Raw genomic sequence first — 19,879 nt, forward strand, 5'->3', positions numbered from 1 at the left:
TTCCACAACTTTCCCGAAGCCAACCGATTAATTCCACGCGTGCATCGCATTTCCCGCCATAACCACCCGAACACCCTGAACGTGCACATACCACCACATTCCAGCAATCATTTTTCTTTAAGACTTCCCGCGACTGGAATGACCTCTCTGCTGAAGTGGCCACCATCATGAATCATCGACTCTTCAAGACCACTATCGAGGAAGCCTACTCATCAACGTAATTTTTGTCCATTTTCTTATTAATGTATAATATATTTTTGCCGTGTTATCCCCACCCCTCATGTAATGTCCCGAAAGGGACCTTTGAGGAATAATAAATAAATAAATAAATAAATAAATAAATAAATAAATAAAAAAATAAATAAATAAATAAAAAAATAAATAAATAAATAAATAAATAAATAAATGAGGGTACTTACGAGACAGTCGGACCACCTGAAAGCGTTGGAGAGAGCAACGGACTCGGTTAGAGCAACGCAGCATGGTCGCACACGCCACAGTGGGGCACCGGGATAGCGAATATTGGAAAGTTTTATATCGTGTAACAAGTAATCAGTTGGATGAATTAATCAAACAGTGCAAGTTGAAAATTATTAGCAACGAATCGAGCCCTTTCCAAACTTTTTCTAATAGGGGGAACAGGGTACGCCGTAGATTTCTCGACGACTATGTCAAAAGCATGGCATGCTGCCGCGATCGGTGTGTGTGGGAAGAAAGGTTCAGAGCTGCAAGGCGGTCTTTTCCTGTGGCATAGTTCATGGTGCTCACACACACGGCCATCATGACTGGGTGACAAGACGGGCCAGTCGCCCTATGCATACACGGCCGCAAGTCAATAAAATACGGCCAACAATCCCTTCTTCAAGCTCAAAGACATATACCGATGCTTCTTTTTACATCACCTTGAGCGGCAGACTAACGGGTTTGTCATCCTGCAAAATTTCGACAACTTGACTCGGGCAGAGAGCACCAACCACGCGTTTCTCTACTGGCAACACTAATGAGCTTATGCATGTATACGAAATCACCGCTGTCTTTCTTCTTTCGTTGGAGTGCTCGGAATGACAATTTCTACACTTATTTAGCAAACCTTCTGCCACTGAAAGGATCTTATCCTTGGGATAACAAGCCGAAGAAAGGCGACCGGCTTCCTGGATGAGGAGTGACAAGGGGTAACATGATTTTTTCCATAGTGTTGGTGAAGCACTTGTTCACAGTTTTCCTTTCGCAAGCTTCGTATCAGAAGATTAATAAGACACGAGTGGTTTGTTGGGGGTTACCGAGAATTTCAATAAGGTTGCAACCGGTAGCCCGTGGGTGAACTCAAGTGGATTAAAACTTTGCTTAAAAAGGCTTAAATGAGATGTTAGGTCCCGTTTATCGTTAGCTCGACTATTGTTAAAAAATATAAAGAAATAGGCAGCATACAGATTAACCTATAAAACTTTGAATTCCTGAAGATGCGCGGTTACATACTGTCCAAGTGTGTTAAAAACAAATCACTAAGAAACGATGCATTGCAGCACTGCATCCAGACACCACGTTTCTGTAAATACACACTATTATGTCATTGAGCATAGGTCGAGTTAAGATAAATATGCTTGAGGGGATGTTTGTAGCCCGACAAAAACTGACAAATATGGTAGTTCACTGCAAATCATGCAAATGCTCACCAATTTTAAACAAGACAGAGGTCATTGGCCGCAGCAAAGACGCGCTAACGCGAGAACTGATAGAGGCGTTCCATATCAAAATGAAAGGGCCGGACTGCGTCAGCAGCCCTTCGGTGAGGATGTACTCTAACGAGCATAACTTTTTAGATAGCCTGATCTGATGCAAGCGTGTGGAATTTTGCGTGTCATTCGCATGAGTGTTCTTGTGATTATGTTCTTGAAGAAGGGAAATGTACAAATGTGTGCGATCGAATCTTGAATAAACCAGTTGAGAGTTATCGCTTGTCCCGTTCGTCTCCTGTCCCTTGTCTGTTATTGTCGCGCTACAAACATCCCCTCAAGCAAAATGAACCAACTCGCCCAGCAAAAAGTTTTATTAAGATAAATATGCAACAGCTCCAAGAACTCTGCCAACGGTAAACCTGTGTCATTATTGAATGCTGCAGACCCAAAACAATGGACGCTATCTTCCACACAAGCAAGAAACTGGTCTTTAGGAAGAAAGTAATGGGGATCTTTTATGTCTAGACATTGCAGTCATGCGCTTAGCTGAATAAATTGCAAAAAATCCAAGATACCTTCAGATTTCTTCGCCAGCAATAGGTTGGAGATGTCCAACTGATTTATTTTTTCTTGTTCCGTACGAGGCTTATGTTTTAAGCTTGCAAGGTATTTTTTTTTTATTTATGACATGTATATCACAAGGCTGAGGAGAATGAAGAAAAATGCCGCTGTGTAGCGGCTTGACACTGCTCCCTTCCCCTCAACTACATCGTTGGCAGAGATAACTTTCTGCGGGAAGCCCTGGCATGTGCGGCTACTAGCTGCACAATCACTGAATCTACTGTTTTTTTCCGTGCAGGTAGCACAGTGGCAAGTAAAAAAGATTAGCACATATGACGGAACACCGGAGCCGGAGCGCCGGAATGACAACGCGTGGCGCTGCGGGTGACGAAGAGGCTGATAACGTGCGGGGCTGTACCCATTCTACAGTATTAGGGGGTTCAGCAGACCGCCCCGCAAAATTTATTTTTCTGTTTCGCCCTCTCTCTTTTTTTTTTTTCATACAGCTTTGCTCCCGCAGGCGACCGATGAAGATTAAGATAGTTGTTTGTTTTTTGCTTGTTTGGCATTCATTTTGGCGAGCAGCCTCAGCCGCGCTGCGGAAGGATGACTATGAATGGAGAGGAAAAAATTGCCTGAAATAGGATGGTGTACTGGATGCTGCCTAAGCGATAGACCAAGCGAAGGAAAACGGTGATATCGTTCACCACGTTCGCGATGGTAGATAACAGGTGTTATAAGATATATCCACGCCCTACGAACCTCTCCAGAAGGAAAAAAGACATGCCGCGCGTCAACTTCGCTACAAAAGCGGAAATCCTGACATTAATCCTGGAAGGCAGGTCCCGGAGTAGCATGTCTGCAGAGATAAGGTGCGCAGTAGGGGCCGTAACCATCATTGTGCATGCCTTCCCAGAGGAAGAAAGGATTGGCGACGGGGATTGTAACGGACGTCTAAGAGCCCTAACTGAGGAGAAAGATCGGCTGATCATTGCCGCCGCATTCCGCAGCCCTCATATTACCGCTGCCGAGATACAGCAGGGACTGGGCCGCCAGAGAGTCTCTTTTTGGACGATTAGGCAACGCCTTCGGTCAGCCGGACTGTATAGTCGCGTCCCTGGTTGGAGGCCACTTCTCACTACACATCACAAACGACTCCGTCTCGACTTTGCCACAAGCCACCTCAATTGGACTGCAGCAGATTGGAGGGCAGTCACATTCACAGATGAATTGACTTTCTCCACGAAGTGGGATCAGCAGCGGCGCGTCTGGAGACCGGCTGGCGTGCGGTAGGTGCACGACAATCCTTTCTTATCTGTGGTTACTCAAGGGCGAGAAATTGATCTGGCCAGTTACTATGGTTAGTGCTCCTTTTCAAGTGAAATGAATTATGTGCTGCAGTTTTTTTTATACGGTTTCATCGCTAACAGTTAATCTGGGTGCGCTGAGTTGTAGCATTCTAATCTTCAACACTTATAGTTATGAATGAGTATGCTTAAGGTAATATTAATTGCAATCTTTTACTCGGTTCTAACGAGAGGTTTTGTGCAATAGGTGCTCAGATTTTCTCAGACAAATTGCATAGTTGTACTTATCTTTTGCAGGTCCACGATTCGCGCTAGTTGCCGCATCCAACGGACGTCGCTCCATTAACGTGTGAGGTTGCATTACGCACCGAGGGCTCGGGCAACTGATCAGGGTCGAGGGAACGTTAACTGCTGCTTCCTACGAAGTTATTATTGAAAATAACCTTCTCCCTTTCGTTTTGGATGGCCCGTTCCCTGATGGGTGCTTCTCCTTTCAGCACGACAGAAGTCCTATCCACACATGCAGGCATAACAACGTTTTAGCTGAGGTTATATCCCGCCGGGAGAGGTCTCCAAAACGAATTGCATTTCCATCACAAGTGCGAACTAAAACTTGGCAGAGTGAAGAGCGAGACAAGGCTACGATGATAAGCAGGTTATATCTGGCAGCAACGCGCATATAGCAATGAAGAGAAGACATAGAAAAGACAAGGAGCAAAATTGAATACACCGCCAGCGTATTAGCCTTCCTTTAGAGTTCAATAAACATTTGTTGTTCCTATATGAACCTCTTCCTCCTGTTTTGGCAATGCACTACGAAGCAAACAAAGTCATGTTGTCGCGAGGAGCAATTGTTTCCATGTGATTTTATACTACACTAAAAGCGATATAAACGTGACAGAATCGTTTCGCTTGCTTTAATCAATGTTCTCTACCGCATTTTTCACTGTTAATACTTTCATGCAGACATGAAACGAATGCTTACTTGTAGCGTGTAATCGTTCCCTTTTATTTCTTACGCGGGTGCGGCAATTGCTTGAAGATGTCTGCATCCAAGAGCTGCCATGGCCTCCCAAGCGAGCAGATTTTGATATAATTGAAAACATATGGGGGTAATGCAAAAACGACTAGCTAAAAGTCAGCTGCAGGAGCCATCGCCAGATATCCTTTAGGCGGCGGCTCAAGAGGAATGGAGCAGGCTCCAGGCTCTTCCTGACCTTGCAAGCAGCCTGGTTGACTCCTTGCTTAAGCGCCTTCAAAGCGTTGTGAGGGTCGGTGGGGCCCATGCACGCCACTAGTGCAATGATGTGTTTGCTCTCGCACACCGACAGCGAGCTGGCTATCCTCCTTGCTTTTTTTTTAGAACTGATGGGATAGGGCTGCTGTTAATATTATTACTACACTGTCCCAACAAAGTGACTTGTGTGAAATAGTTGGATTGAAAAAATAAACTATCTGTCGAGCTTGTGTAATAAAGGCTAAAACCAGCACTGCCATCTATTGTTCACACGAGTTCCTTCTGACAGACCATCACGGACATAAAAAAAACAGTAATAAAAAAGAAGCCATCTTTGCTCATGATGACCGAGCCAAAATAAATGCCGCATGCACAGTCACGTAGGGTCGGCACTTCTACGCTCGGGCAGTGGAACGCTGATAAAGCTTACTTCCTGCCGTCGCCCCTTATGCTGGAAACATGGAAACGGCCCGATAGGCAGGTCTGCGAACCGCAGCGCCGCGTGGTGAGATATCAAAATTCTGATCGCCAGTGATTTGTGCTAATATTGCCGCGAATGTTTGTAGTGTTTGTTTGTTCATTCTTCAAAGTTGCCTGCACGCCGCTTTATCGCTTTATTTGTGATCCAAGATGCGCCTAGATTAATCTCGGTTGATCGCATCCAGGCGGAGCGGACTCTACTTTGTGCCAGAATGTTCTAGTAACTTTCCAACCATTAGTAACTTTCCAACCATTATCTCGAAAGTTCGCTATCAGCTTTAAAAGAGCACGGCCGAGAGCGGCGGGCATTCTGTTCGACGACTGCCGAGCACGCTTGTTGCTTACGCCGCCGCCGAGTGATTCAGTTCTTTTGCGGGCGCAAGTCAGACCAAATAAAGAGCTTCGTTTGCAAGTTTTGTTGCTGTCTTTCTGACCGCTGGACTGCCGTCACTACAACATGACATCTGGTGGAGGTGCTGACCTGCTATCCAGCTGTGCCCCTCACGATGGAACCTGGCGCACAGCCAACGCCCGTCGTGCTTCGCCAGCCCCATGAGCCGCCGACTTTCCGTGGAGAACCACACGAAGATGTGGAAGACTGGCTGGACTTGTACGATCGTGAGGCAGCGCTGAACACCTGGGACGACAGCGCTAAGCTTCGAAATGTTTATTTTGCATTGGATGACACTGCGAGAACGTGGTTTTAAAACCACAAATCTTCCCTTACGACCTGGGCGACTTTCAAGAAGCAGCTAGTGGGTACGTTTACTAGCATCGTACGTAAGAAAAGAGCGGAGGTCCTGCTGCAGACAAGAATTCAACGCCCAAACGAGACCGTGAATGCGTATGTGGAAGACATGAAACGCCTTTTCAGGCGCGCAACCCCGACATGACTGAAGAAAAGAAGCTGTCCTTCCCGATGCGTGGCGTGAAGGAGCAACTTTTCGCCGGCCCGATCCAGCATCCTCCACAAACCGTCGCCGAGCTTGAAGCTGAAGCTTAAACCGTCGAAAAGACCCTGGACGCCAGGACCCGGCACTACAACCGACCACTTGACGTGCTGCCCACAAGTCCCCCTTAAGATACCCCTGCAAGCGAGTATAACCTTCGAGATCTAGGACGCGAAATTGTTCGCGAAGAACTTCGCCGACTGCTGCCATCCCCAACACAGCCGAAGCCGGAGACTCAGGCGGCATCGCTCACGGACATTATCCGTGAAGAAGTGCATCGTGCACTTGGCTCCCCGTCACCAACGACAGTCGTAATGAAACACAAGTGGTCAACGTCACCAGATAAAAACAGCTAGAAAAAAAAACACGGGTGAAGAACAGGAGGTGTAAGGCGACTACCCAGATGAAGTACTAAAAGTGATTTAAAAAAAAACAATCTGCAAAAGCACGTGGCTAAAAAAACAAGAGCCGAAGCGAATATGCGAATTAACAAGAGGGAAAACTTCAAAATTAGAGGGAGGTGTACAGCGTCCACCCGGATGAAATTCTAGCAGTGATATACAAGACTAAAACCAAAGTAAGAAGACTCGTGGCTAAAAACCGGCGAAGGAATAAGAACAAAGTAAAAAGGTTAAAAAGGCGGGGCAACAAGAACCATCCTCCGTCATAAAATGGAGCGTTAACACTTCTAAAACTGAACTTCCTACCTTTTTTTTTTCTTTTTCAGTGACGGCTACGGATGCTGTACTGATGCAGGATTCCCTGTTGTTGTTAATCGCTGCGGCTTCTGGTACATCACGCGTTAACTGCTTGCTCTTTATTTACAAGAAGGCAGACTCGCGCAGCAGCGGGACACATCCTGTGGGCTCGCAATGCTTGCAGTCGCGGGCCAAATGTCCCCCCAAGGCGTTGTTGTCGAATCTTACGTGTTCCACCGCACATTAGTTGAAGCACCTACCGTTTGTCCAATATGGACCTTTCCACATGACACGGAAAACAAGCACCTTTTGTACATTTTTTCAGTGCATTATGAACTAACCAGCTCAGATCCAGGTTATCCTGCAACACTTTCTGAGCGGTGAATTTTTCGCTTACAAACATCCATGTACATGCCACGAGAAAACTTCTTAACCAACTAAGAGCTCTGATGAAGTGATGACACTCCTTAAGCAGAAGGCGCCAGGCTAATAGACGAAGCTTGACGTGAAGGTGGAGTCTGTCGGAGCCCATCTGGGATGTGCCTAAATTATCGGAGCATTGCCTCAAGGCGTAGAGCATTCCGTTGTCTCACCCCGCTCCTGGCGTCCACATTTTCTTTAATTCTCACTTTTCAGACTGATTGTACCTCGTACCCCATAGCCAGAAAACCGTGGCGCACATCTCAAGGACAATGATATTTTTCTGTTAAAACAGACTTTCAGAAAAATATTTCGGCAGACATTTAGAGTTTTTTTTTATTTATACCGACGGCTCCAACCCCTGCTTATACGTTTCTTTGAATATTGTTTGCACAGCATTTCCGCCTCATTTTAATTACTTCTATTTGCGTAATTTTGTTCTTCATATGCGCATATAGCCATGCACTCATTTTTCGCATTATTTCAGTTGTGTCTACCGCTGAATGGCAGCATTGGCGAGCTAGGGCCTTCAAGAAGTGCAGGGCCTTTTTTTCCTCGCAGTCACCAGTTTGCAAGGAAAACTAAATAGAGACTCACTTCAGTCGACTCATACGTTCTTTTCATTTTTGCCTTTACTCCTATAGTCCATGGGTTTTCTCAGTATATTGCATCATTTGCCTCAATTGCTTTATTTTATCTGTTGCTTTTATTATGTTCCCCCCCTTACAACAATGCCCCAGTGGGGGCGCTGTAGGTATTTTGTACAAATAAGTATGAATAAAAAAAAGTGCAATGAATAAAATGCAGCAGTACACTGGGATACTCGGATGTACATCATGACGGTCTGAAAAACAAGGACGGTGAACAAGCAGCACAGAAACGACAGTACTTCATCGTCTTCGTTTTTCCGGCTGCCCAACGGTTCACGAATGAAATGGGGCGACTTACTGGAGCTTTGGGGCTGACGAAAGGTTTTCAAAGCGCTTTGTTTTCTCCGCAATGTCGCCCTGAAAGCTGTTCGCCAATTGCACTTGGCGCCTCTTCCGGACTCTCAGATTCATAATTTGCTCAACATCATCATATTCGTAGTGGAGAGAAACGGCCAGTCGAGCCGATGCAATGGTGGAATAATGTGGAGAAACTATACTCGAGAGGGAACTAAAGCGCACTGCGCAAAGTGCGTCAGCGCCCAGGCTCAACACCCTGCGTAAAGCGCGAGGCTTCGCTGCTTGCTTTAATTCAAGTGAGACGCATCGACTGAAGTAAGCACGCGTACACAACGTGAGCTCGGGTTTCCACGCCATATGTCCAGCTCCCGAAAGCAAACACCAAGGTTGAGCACTACACGGTTTCGTCGTGTACCGAATGCAAGCCGGGGATGACTAACACACAAACGCGTAAACCTCCTCCCCAATTAGAAGACGCGCGCCGTAAAGGATGACGGGATCTGCGGATGCAGGCGGTGGCCTCGCAACTGAGGGCCCTGTTTCCTGCGCTTGTCCACGACCACGCTTTGTGCCAGACTCACCCAGAGGCGATGTTGGAGCGATAGTGAACTCTGAACGCTCGCCAGCCAGGGTGTATACGTCGTCCTGGCCGACCCTGGATGCTTGCAAGTTTGTGGTCGCATCTGCGCAGAAAAGCAAACAGAGGTTGCTATAAGAGTTACCCATCATTAATTCTGGCGGGCATCTCAGATGCCTCTGAAACTTTCACATATACTGATCAAATCGCGCTAAAAGGCACAGAAAGACGGAAAAACCGACGGACGAAGCCTCGCCTTTTAGCGAGATTTGATGATGCACCAACTAGCACCCGCTCTTGCATTGTTATTTCACATATACGTCGCTGCATCTGTCGCGCAGACCATCCATAAAAACGTCCATGTAAACAAGATGATCGATCTTTGGCAGCGCTCACGTCGTCAAAAAGGCTGGAGGAGGCCTTCTTTTCGCGTCGTTTGTCTGACTGTAGTGTCCTGTTCAGCAGGACAAGAATGGGCGAGGCTACCGTCCACGCAATCGCAGATGTATGGGATGAGCTCGTACGTGTGGTTGAATTGGAATTTTTATTCTCCAGGTAGCACTGGAAGGTTTTCAGGGCTAAAAGCTGCTCTGGGCGGCTTGACGTGGCCACTGAAACCATCGCTTGGCATTACAAAGACGACAAAAAACGTAGAAAATGCAATAACAGTTCACAAACACAGAATCAGAAACACAACTTGGAACTTCACTACTGCATTGTAACTACAGGCCAGATGGAATACAAAGCACAACATAACGAAAAGTAGCAAAGGAATTGTAAATCACAGTTTATAATGAAAAACAATTAGATTTTTATCACTGCAACACCTATTCGAACAAAGCGTAATAAAAGCAGTCATATGTCTGAGTTGAACATCGCATTCAAACGACAGGAATGGACACAATAAAACCTCAGATATTTACAAAATACTGCCGCAACTGCTTCATTGTGAGAAATTCTCAGTCTCGACGCTTGTTAATAATGGCAGGAAGAGCGCAGTGTAACGTTTGAAGCTTGTAGTTAGTGCGGAAGGAGGCACGAATCATAGGTCTGCCCTACGCGTACGTGCATCACCAACACCAGCTGTCAGGCAACCGGTCGATATTAAAAAATATTTTAGCGCCGTGGAAGTCGAATGAAAAGAAGGTAGACTGCGATATGCGTGTTGGCGTTCAATCTTTATCAATCCATATTTTATGCGAAGCATATTACTAGAGGTACACTACAGCCCTTCGCCGTGGTTACGCGCCGTGCACGTGGTACAGTGACGTCACACCACGTGACATACCACGTGACACATGACGTCACGACAGAGGAAGACGGGGGTCCACCTCGCGCCGTCGCTGTGGTTGCACGCCGTGCAGACCACGTGGTACAGTGACGTCACACACGTGACATACCACGTGACACATGACGTCACGACAGAGGAAGAGGGGGGGGTCCACCTCGCGCCGTCGCTGTGGTTGCACGCCGTGCAGACCATGTGGTACAGTGACGTCACACCACGTGACATACACGTGACACATGACGTCACGACAGATCGCCGTCGCGCGCTGGGAGAGATCGCCGTCGCGCGCTGGGAGAGGGAGAACGATGCCATCGCACAGACGCCGGAATGTCCTCGAGCGGCATTCCCGCGCATTTCGAACGCGCGTTCACACTCGGTGTAGGTGAAACGCTCGCTCCACCGGGCAGGCAGACGCGGCTTCCGTGGCAATCCAGGCGCTCGATCACCCAACGCGCGTCTCGGGGTTAGTCGGCGTTCCGCTGTAGCCATGCCGTTGTCTTCCCCCACGACGAAGGCTTCTAGTGGTTGTATTAAAATGACCAAGTATTCAACCAAGGAAAGTCATGTATTACCAAGCCTAGCCACCAATATGCTTCGCATCTGACTAGGCTTAACCTTAGCTAAGCCTCAGCCATATTTTTTGAAATGAGGCACGTGTCGACGCAGGATATAGAATGTTAGCAATTATGCGAACAACTCTCTTTTGCAAAACATTTAGCCTATGAATATTTTCTTTAGTTGTTGCGAACCAGACCAGGCTACAATAATTAAGATGTGAAAAAAACAACGCATTGTAAATTTGCAGCTTGATTTTGGCGGGAAGAAAGGACCTGCATCGTGACAATGCTCCAGTGACGAATGAAAGTTTCTTACACACCTGAGTTATGTGCACATCCCAAGTAAGGTGTGAGGAAAAGATTACGCCTAGTATTTTATGATCTTCAACGATGTCAATACGTTTTTCTTGAATAACAGTATTTTGTAGATCTATTTCTAGATCTAAAAATTATTCTCTTTGTCTTTTTTTGCATTAATGGTAAAATGATTGTCTTGCGACCAGGAGGACAGATTGGACAGCACGCTATTGCATTTTGTTGCTAAAGTGTTGATGTCAGGTCCGGAGAACAGTACAATACTATCGTCATCGTAAATTATAAATGTAGCTGTTTTGTCAATATTCATTACATCGTTGATGTCAAAACTGAATAACAGAGGACCCAGAATACTTCATTGGGGTTCACCTCTTGAGATAGGAAGAACATGATTGATGGGTACCGAAACACACGGGCTGTGAGCGATTTTTTAGGTATGATTCTAGCAGGTCTTGTGGTAGGCCGCGAATTCCCGCGTACGCAAGTTTTTTAACAAAGATGCCATGATTTAAACAATCAAAACCTTTTCAGAAATCTATGAATAGTCCTAGCGTGAAGAACTTTTTATCAATATTCAGTAGTATGGTTTCCTCCATAGCTAAAAGCGCTGTTTCTGTGGATCGTCCTTTACGAAAGCCGAACTGTGCATCTTAGAATGTATTATGTCTAGTGAAAGAAACTGTTACTCGACGATTAACAATTTTTCAAGACCTTTGGAGAAAGTTGGAAGAATTGATAGTGACCTGTAGTTTGATAATAAATTTTTTCACCGCCTTTGTGTACTACAATAGCTATCTTTATTAGAGCTGGAAATATCCCAGATTCTAATGACAAATTATGTATGTGAGTAATTGCGGCGGCAGTAAATTCTAGAACGTACTTCACTGGTTTTATTTGTATGTTGTTTATGTCTAAGGCCTCATTATTCTTCAAAGCCATGATTATTGCAATGATTTCACGTGCGTCAGTGGGTGGAATAAAAAAGCTTTCACATACGGGCTGGTCGGCATTATTAGAAAAACGCATGTTAGGGGGAGTTATAAAAAGTGCGTGTTGAAAACGTTCACCAGTTCTTAACCATGTCTCTCCAACTAACCCTGTCCTTCGCCAGTTGCGGCCACCGTATCCCCGCAAACTTCTTAATCTCATCCGCCCACCTAACTTTGCTTGCCTTCTCTTGGATTCCGCTCCGTTACCCTTAAATACCATCGGTTATCTTTCCTTCGCATTCCATGCCTTGCCCAAGCCCATTTCTTCCTCTCGATTTCGAGTAGGATGTCATTAGCCCGCGTTAGCTCTCTCACCCACTCTGTCCACTTCCTGTCTCTTAACGTTACTGTATTCATTTTTCTTTCTATAGCTCGCTGCGTTGTCTTTAACTTATGCTGAACCCTCTTCGTCAGCCTTCATGTTTCTGCCCAATACATCCCCATAGGTTGGTCCGCAAACACCTCCCCACAATGTTGGCACTCCCCTGAGAACGCCGGTTTGAAATGATTCAGTACTGTCGGGAAGCTAGCGCTACTCCGCCTTTTTGAGGCCTTTACAGGGGGAGGGTGGGAGCAACGGCCGTGCAAATTTTGGTTCAGAAGGAAAATCTCCCTGAAAGTAATAGCAGGTTTGAGTTTTCCTCGTCCTGCGCTGGTTGTAGGTGACCATACGCCCGCTGACTGAACGTGCAGGCGGCATAGTCAGCTGCCTCCTTCCCCTGCATGCCTACATGCGATGGGGCCCATATAATGGTGCGGTAGGTTGGGAAACCCTGGTACTCTCCTGGTTTTAAAATTTTGAAGGCCCTGTACGGGATGCGGCCTTGTTCAATGTTCCGTCAGGTGCTCCAAGAGTCGGTGTTGATCACTCGAGACTCTAGGTGCGCGGCAGCCAGCGCGATGGCGATTTTCACCGCGTGAGTAGTGTTTGGGGCACGGAAGGTGAGGTACTGCTCAGGTTTGCCTGGGTGGGCGATGGCTGCGGTGTACCAGTCCTATTGATGTGGGCCAGCCGCGGCCACGTAGAACACTCCTTGCTTAGTGCCGTATTGTTGTGAGATGGCCTCCACTCGAGCCAGGCGGCGGCCCTCATGAGTTTCCTTTGTCCTATTGCTAGGGAGGGTGCGCACCTTAAAAGCGAAACGCCAGGCTTCAGGGATATCCACCTGTTCTCCCGTACGTGCTGTGCATGTGATATGTAGGCGGGCCAGGAGGTAATCGCCTGCGTCTCTTTTGCTGATGGACCACTCGTAGCTCCCAAAAGCTGTTGGTCATCCCCAAGTTGAGGATACAATGGTTGTACTTTGCAATGGGGATATCAAGGGCTGTCATAAATTTTGCGGAGAATTTCCTCGAGGCCACTCTAATCGCATTTTCATAGGTAGAGGTACGAGGCCGAGTGGAGAACTCGACTCGTTACAAATGGATTCGCCAGCCGCAGAGCGTCTTTGCAACGTAAGCACCCCCTTTTTTGGATACCCGGCGGACCATGCGGCTCACCTGGTCACCGACCTCGCGCAGTTTCTGTAGAGTGGTATCAGTCTTGCGTAGCCTGTGTATATTGTCACGACCAGAGGAGCCGTGAAGGTAGGCGTCGGGAAGAACCCAAGACTGGGAGCCTTCTTTTAATTATAGATTGATTGTAAAACATTTTATTCGCCGGGAAGAGCTTGGCAAGAGGTCGCGTTAAGTGGTCGAGAGTACATAGCCCTCGACGACTTAGTCAGCCCACTCCACCGCCAAAACTTGCGTTCTGGGGTCAGAGCTAGCCAGCGCGGTCTCCCACCGCTCGAGAGAAGGAGCTGTAACTAGATCACCCGGAGGTGGCTCTATTTTAAGTATAGAGCCAGCTTCCAGGACAGAGAACCGAACAGCGCGCCTCGAGAGTCCACAGCCGCTTCGTCGTCGTCTTTGACTCAGCGCGGAGGCCGCGCGGCGCGTTAGGCGCGTGGCATTATTCCCCCCCCCCCCCCCCGCGAAAGCAAACATCGTCTCGATGTGGAATGGGATATGTACAGTGAGGGGAGGAGGAGCAACAGAAGAAGAATAGGGGTGAGGTGAACTATACAATGCGCGCTAGATGACATGCGGGGAGAGTCAAGTTCACAGGTGGGGTAAGGGGAAAAAGGTACGAAACACAGCGTGAACACAGCGCTCAGTCACGCGAAAAGTACAGCTTTAAGCGCACTACACGCACGATTTCAGGCCGCTGACGCTGAGGGCCGACGATCACAGTTCCATGGGGGACAACTTCGTAGTTGACGCTGTTCAGGCGGCGCAGGACTCTATACGGGCTAAAATACCTATTTATAAGCTTTTCACACAATCCCTTGCGGCGCACTGGTGTCCACACTCACACGTGGTCACCCGGCTCGTAGTGCACGTCCCTGTGCCAAATGTTGTAGTGTCGGGCATCGGCGGATTGCTAGTCCTTTATGTGCAAGCAGGCCAGCTGACGGGCCTGCTCTGCTTGTTCCAGTAAGGAGTCGGCTGAGCAGAGTGCACCGTGACCAATGGTGGGGTGTAAGGCGAAGGCCTAGGAGATGGGGCCGCGCGGCGCACGACGTCCGCGTACGTGACTGGCTGGACAGGAGTCGGGTACGGCGCGGGATCGTATGGGGTCGGTTGCGGCGCCGGCACAACTGCAGCGTCTTGTGCCCTGAGTGCCTGCCGGACTTCCTCGCGGATGACGCTGGTGACGGAATCGACGCGAGGGGCAAAGGTTGCTTGAAGGAGCTGCAGCTCCTCGTGAACCACGGAACGGATGAGTTCGCGAAGGGAGTCCTGATTCGTCCTGCGATCATGGTCGAACCGGTCCAACGTTGATAAAGTCGACGACGGACGCAGTTGCCGGGCGTACTGTTGGGATCTCTGCTGCAGCAATTTCTCCATGTGCACGGCCTCGGCCAGAAACTCCGGGACGGTGTTGGGCGGGTTCCGCACGAGGCCGGAAAAGAGCTGGTCTTTTACGCCGCGCATCAGGTGCCGCAGCTTTTTTTCTTCAGACATTGCCAGATCGGCGCGATGGCAAAGACGCGTCACATCCTCGACGCACATGGCAACACCCTCATTGGGGAGCTGAATTCTAGAGGACAGGGTACGCTCCGCGCTCTCCCGGCGGTCGCTGTTGGTGTACGTACTCAGGAGCTGACGTCGAAAGTCCGGCCACGTCGAGAAAGTAGCCTCGCGGTTTTCGAACCACGTGCGTGCAGAGTCTTCAAGGCTAAAGTACACGTTACGCAGCTTTGTAGCGTCGTCCCAGCTGTTAAATGTCGCAACCCGTTCGTAGTGAGCCAACCAGTCACCGTGAAAGGGCTTAGGCGTTCGTGGGGTCTGAAGGGTGAGATAGGTGGGGCTGGCTGCAGGGACAGTCGGAGGCAGGGCGGGTATTGGCGTCGCCATGAGAGGAGTGGTAGTCGAGGGCGCGCCGACAAAAGGGAGGGCCTCGGGGGACAGGCCTCGGATCCTCCGGCTGGCACGATGGACAGGGGTAGTCACAAGAGGCGGGCGCGTCGAGTCGTCCTCAGAAGTAGGGAGCATACCCAGCACCTCCACGAGTGTCACGACCAGAGGAGCCGTGAAGGTAGGCGTCGGGAAGAACCCAAGACTGGGAGCCTTCTTTTAATTATAGAGCCAGGTTCCAGGACACATAACAGAACAGCGCGCCTCGAGAGCCCACCGCCGCTTCGTCGTCGTCTTCGACTCAGCGCGGAGGCCGCGCGGCGCGTTAGGCCCGTGGCAATATGAAGCCCCAAGACCCGTATTTCGTCACGTTTAGGTATTCAGCAGCCGCGTAGGGAGAGGGCAATTTTATATGTGCATTTGTGTTTGGGGGCGAATGTGCACCAATTCAGATTTGCTTGGGGAGCACTCGAGACCGCAACGACATGCCTATTCGTCCAAAACAGCCGCCGCTTGCTGCATGTTGGTCTTCTGTTCTCCCACAGCACCGTGTGTCGCCCAGATGGTGATGCCGTCGGCATACAACGAGTATTGTATGCCTGGGACCGCACTCAATTGGGCAGCGAGCTTCATCATGGCCAGGTTGATAAGGAGGGGCGAGAGGACTGCTTCCTGCGGGGTCCCCCTCGTGCCTAGTGAGTAGGAGCGATGTTCTGAGTCTTAAATCCCAATGAAGGCTTGCCTGTATGTGTGGATATGTCGCATGTAGTAAAAAGTATTGTATCCACAGTCCACTTCTGAAAGGTGAGGATGATCTCATGGCTGACGTTATAGAAAGCACCCGCCGGTTCATGCAAGGACCACTTTGTCGTTGCTAAGGTGCTCGATCGGATCAAGGATCTCCTTGCTACATTGCAGGAGGACATCCTGTGCGGACAGGTGTGAATCCGAACATGCTGTCTGCAGAGATATGCTTTCGTTCCACGTAGCCTGAGAGGCGATCGCGGGCCATGGTGTCTATTAACTTCCCTCACAATAAAGATATGCCAGAGGTTGTCGCTGCTTATAGACATACCTGGCTTAGGGATAAAGGGCACTAAAGCCGTCTTTAAAGCTATAGGAAGGGGTGTTATCCTTGTCCAGATAGTGTTGATGTTGTAGAGTTCGATGTGGAGGTCACCCAAGAAGCGACCGCGGCGACGTTATTTCTAGCCTGCCGAAGAGATGGTAGTGGCAGCGGCAGCGTCCCGCCTAGGCCGAGGTCCAAGCGTTCTTCCTAGCGCGTGCCAGCCCCTTCTTCCTTTTCGGGATTCTGCGACTGCCGGCCACGCGGGTCGCTACAGGGCTCCCCCCTCCCCCCCTGGACGATTAGTCGATGCTTGTCGAGAGAGTCGTGCAGGCCGTCCGGGGTCCGAAGGCGAGGCTCAGGCGGGCGATCCTGGCTGTGGCGTTGCGGCTGAGCTTTCGGAGGGCGGCGAGGGACGCGTAGTGCAGTGTGGGAATGTGGGAAGGCCCACGATGTGAACCCAGCGCCCGCGCTTCTGGCTACCGCGGCTCCGGCCACGTTTATTTATAGGCTGCCGAAGAGATGATAGCGGCAGAGTGGCGGCGGCAGCGTCCGGACTAGGCTGAGGTCCAAGCGTTCTTCCTAGCGCCTGCCAGCCACTTCGTCTTTTTCGGGATTCCGCCATTGCCGGCCGCGAGGGTCGCTGCAATGTATTTGAAGAGTCACTCACAGGCGGAGTCCGGTAGGTTAGCTAGAAGCTTGACCGTCATCTTATCGCGGCCCGGGGTTGTGCCTCTCTTGATATTAGCCAGGGCCACTTTTAGGTCGAAGACCCGGAACAGCGCATCCATCTCAGCGTACACGGAGTCTGCATACGAGTATGATTGCCCGTGAGGATCCTGCTGGGAACAGAGATATTTAGCATGAAGCGTATCAGCGAGTCAGGTTGTACCTCCGTCAAAGTTTTGGATGGCTCTCTGCAGGCGTTGGTGCGTCTCCGAGCGCGTTTGTGTCGGGTCAATCAAGGAACGGAACAGGCGTCAGGTGCTCCGGCTCCACATCTGTCGGGCGGCGGTTTTACGGCGGTCTGCCCTTTTGGAGCCGGCGAGCTGGGCCGCGTACTCTGGGACCTCTTCGGTAATTTCTGCGATGCGAATTCTGAGCTTCTTGTTGTGTTCTTGCTGTCGCCAGCGGCGAAGGCTCTGCCGGGCCTACCAGAGGTGAAGAAGTGGTTACCCGCCGCTGGGCTTGCCTCTGAGAGCTGTACCTGTTGCTCAACTGTTCTGAGATGGGATATGAGGTGCTGAGACCAAGTACAGTAGCCCTGATCTCCGATCGAAGGAAAGTTGGTATAGGTAGGTAGATATTTTGTTCATTTCAGGACAGTTGCTTTGCAGTGCGGTTTTGCGAGTGGCTCAGTGCAAAGTATTGTAATGATAAGGCAGTGCTCGTTACGAAGGCTTTCCTCGCTGTTGCACCAATCTGAATATGTAATGATTTTAATTAGCTTTAGGTACAGACACGTCTCACGTGACACGGAATTCTCTATCCTAGTGGGCTGTGCGGGATCTGTAAGAAGAGTGAGGCCCAACGTGGATCTAAATTCCGCCAGCTTACGACCACATCTCTCTTCACGGTTATACCCCGTAAAGGACTGGGGGAGTTAAAGTCACCAACTATAATGGAAGGGGTCCCTATTTGCTATCTTCAGTGCGCGGCTGAAGATGTCAGCAAATGATATTTTAGGTAGCTTCGGTGGGCATGGAGTCCTCTGAGGACTATGTGAGAGCGGATAACCCAGGCCTAGACGAACAAATCACAGAACAGGAGGTCCGGCTTGTGCTAAGTATCATCAAAACCGCCTCGCCAGCGGGAGAAGACGGGATCACAAATAAGAACCTCCGTAACCTGGATGATGCGTCATTCGCAGCCATTACCAAATGCTTCAATGAGTGCTGGAACAACGGTTCTGTCGCAAAGACGGGATCACAAATAAGAACCTCCGTAACCTGGATGATGCGTCATTCGCAGCCATTACCAAATGCTTCAATGAGTGCTGGAACAACGGTTCTGTCGCAAAGACGGGATCACAAATAAGAACCTCCGTAACCTGGATGATGCGTCATTCGCAGCCATTACCAAATGCTTCAATGAGTGCTGGAACAACGGTTCTGTCGCAAAGACGGGATCACAAATAAGAACCTCCGTAACCTGGATGATGCGTCATTCGCAGCCATTACCAAATGCTTCAATGAGTGCTGGAACAACGGTTCTGTCGCAAAGACGGGATCACAAATAAGAACCTCCGTAACCTGGATGATGCGTCATTCGCAGCCATTACCAAATGCTTCAATGAGTGCTGGAACAACGGTTCTGTCGCAAAGACGGGATCACAAATAAGAACCTCCGTAACCTGGATGATGCGTCATTCGCAGCCATTACCAAATGCTTCAATGAGTGCTGGAACAACGGTTCTGTCGCAAAGACGGGATCACAAATAAGAACCTCCGTAACCTGGATGATGCGTCATTCGCAGCCATTACCAAATGCTTCAATGAGTGCTGGAACAACGGTTCTGTCGCAAAGACGGGATCACAAATAAGAACCTCCGTAACCTGGATGATGCGTCATTCGCAGCCATTACCAAATGCTTCAATGAGTGCTGGAACAACGGTTCTGTCGCAAAGACGGGATCACAAATAAGAACCTCCGTAACCTGGATGATGCGTCATTCGCAGCCATTACCAAATGCTTCAATGAGTGCTGGAACAACGGTTCTGTCGCAAAGACGGGATCACAAATAAGAACCTCCGTAACCTGGATGATGCGTCATTCGCAGCCATTACCAAATGCTTCAATGAGTGCTGGAACAACGGTTCTGTCGCAAAGACGGGATCACAAATAAGAACCTCCGTAACCTGGATGATGCGTCATTCGCAGCCATTACCAAATGCTTCAATGAGTGCTGGAACAACGGTTCTGTCGCAGGCTCGTGGAAACATACTAAGATTATATTCATTCCTAAAGTGGGCAAGAAACTAGATCTTCAAAATTTTACACCTATATCCTAACTTCCTGCCTATGCAAGGTCCTAGAGCACATAGTTCACTATAGACTCGACACTTATGGCGAGAGGGAAAAAAACTATTCCCTAGTAACCGAATTGGCTTCAGGCCTGGCCTCTAGACTGAGGACATACTCTGTATGATTCAGAACCGCGTCTGTCCTCAGAGAGTAAGGGACAAGCGACTTCATTCGGTAACTTATCCCATGAATGGCCTCTCCGAGATAAACGTAAAGGCCAGGACATACAATTACACCAGAAACTTGCTTATAAACGAACAGCCTCAATTAAATTAGGGAAGTACAAGGACCGATGATAAATATGCGTACCAATGGCAAGCCACAAGGGGCAGTCCTCTCGCCCTTCCTCTTTACCTTAGCCATGAGATCCCCCCTGAAGCTCCTC

General features: G+C 49.0%; 1 protein-coding gene across 1 annotated transcript in view; it reads right to left on the reverse strand.

Annotated features, from left to right (window-relative positions):
• LOC149367686 (uncharacterized) overlaps positions 1-19,879 on the reverse strand; it is a 139,114-nt gene that overhangs the window by 88,934 nt on the left and 30,301 nt on the right. The window contains exons 3-4 of the mRNA XM_089567394.1: positions 8,858-8,959; positions 420-435 (exon numbers count right to left, since the gene is read on the reverse strand). Coding sequence (XP_089423520.1) covers positions 420-435; positions 8,858-8,959 — 118 coding nt within the window. The remainder of the gene's footprint in view (positions 1-419; positions 436-8,857; positions 8,960-19,879) is intronic.

This window comes from Amblyomma mixtum, chromosome 1 (genome assembly GCF_055824585.1).
Source record: "Amblyomma mixtum isolate Tamu chromosome 1, ASM5582458v1, whole genome shotgun sequence".
Classification (NCBI taxonomy): domain Eukaryota; kingdom Metazoa; phylum Arthropoda; class Arachnida; order Ixodida; family Ixodidae; genus Amblyomma; species Amblyomma mixtum.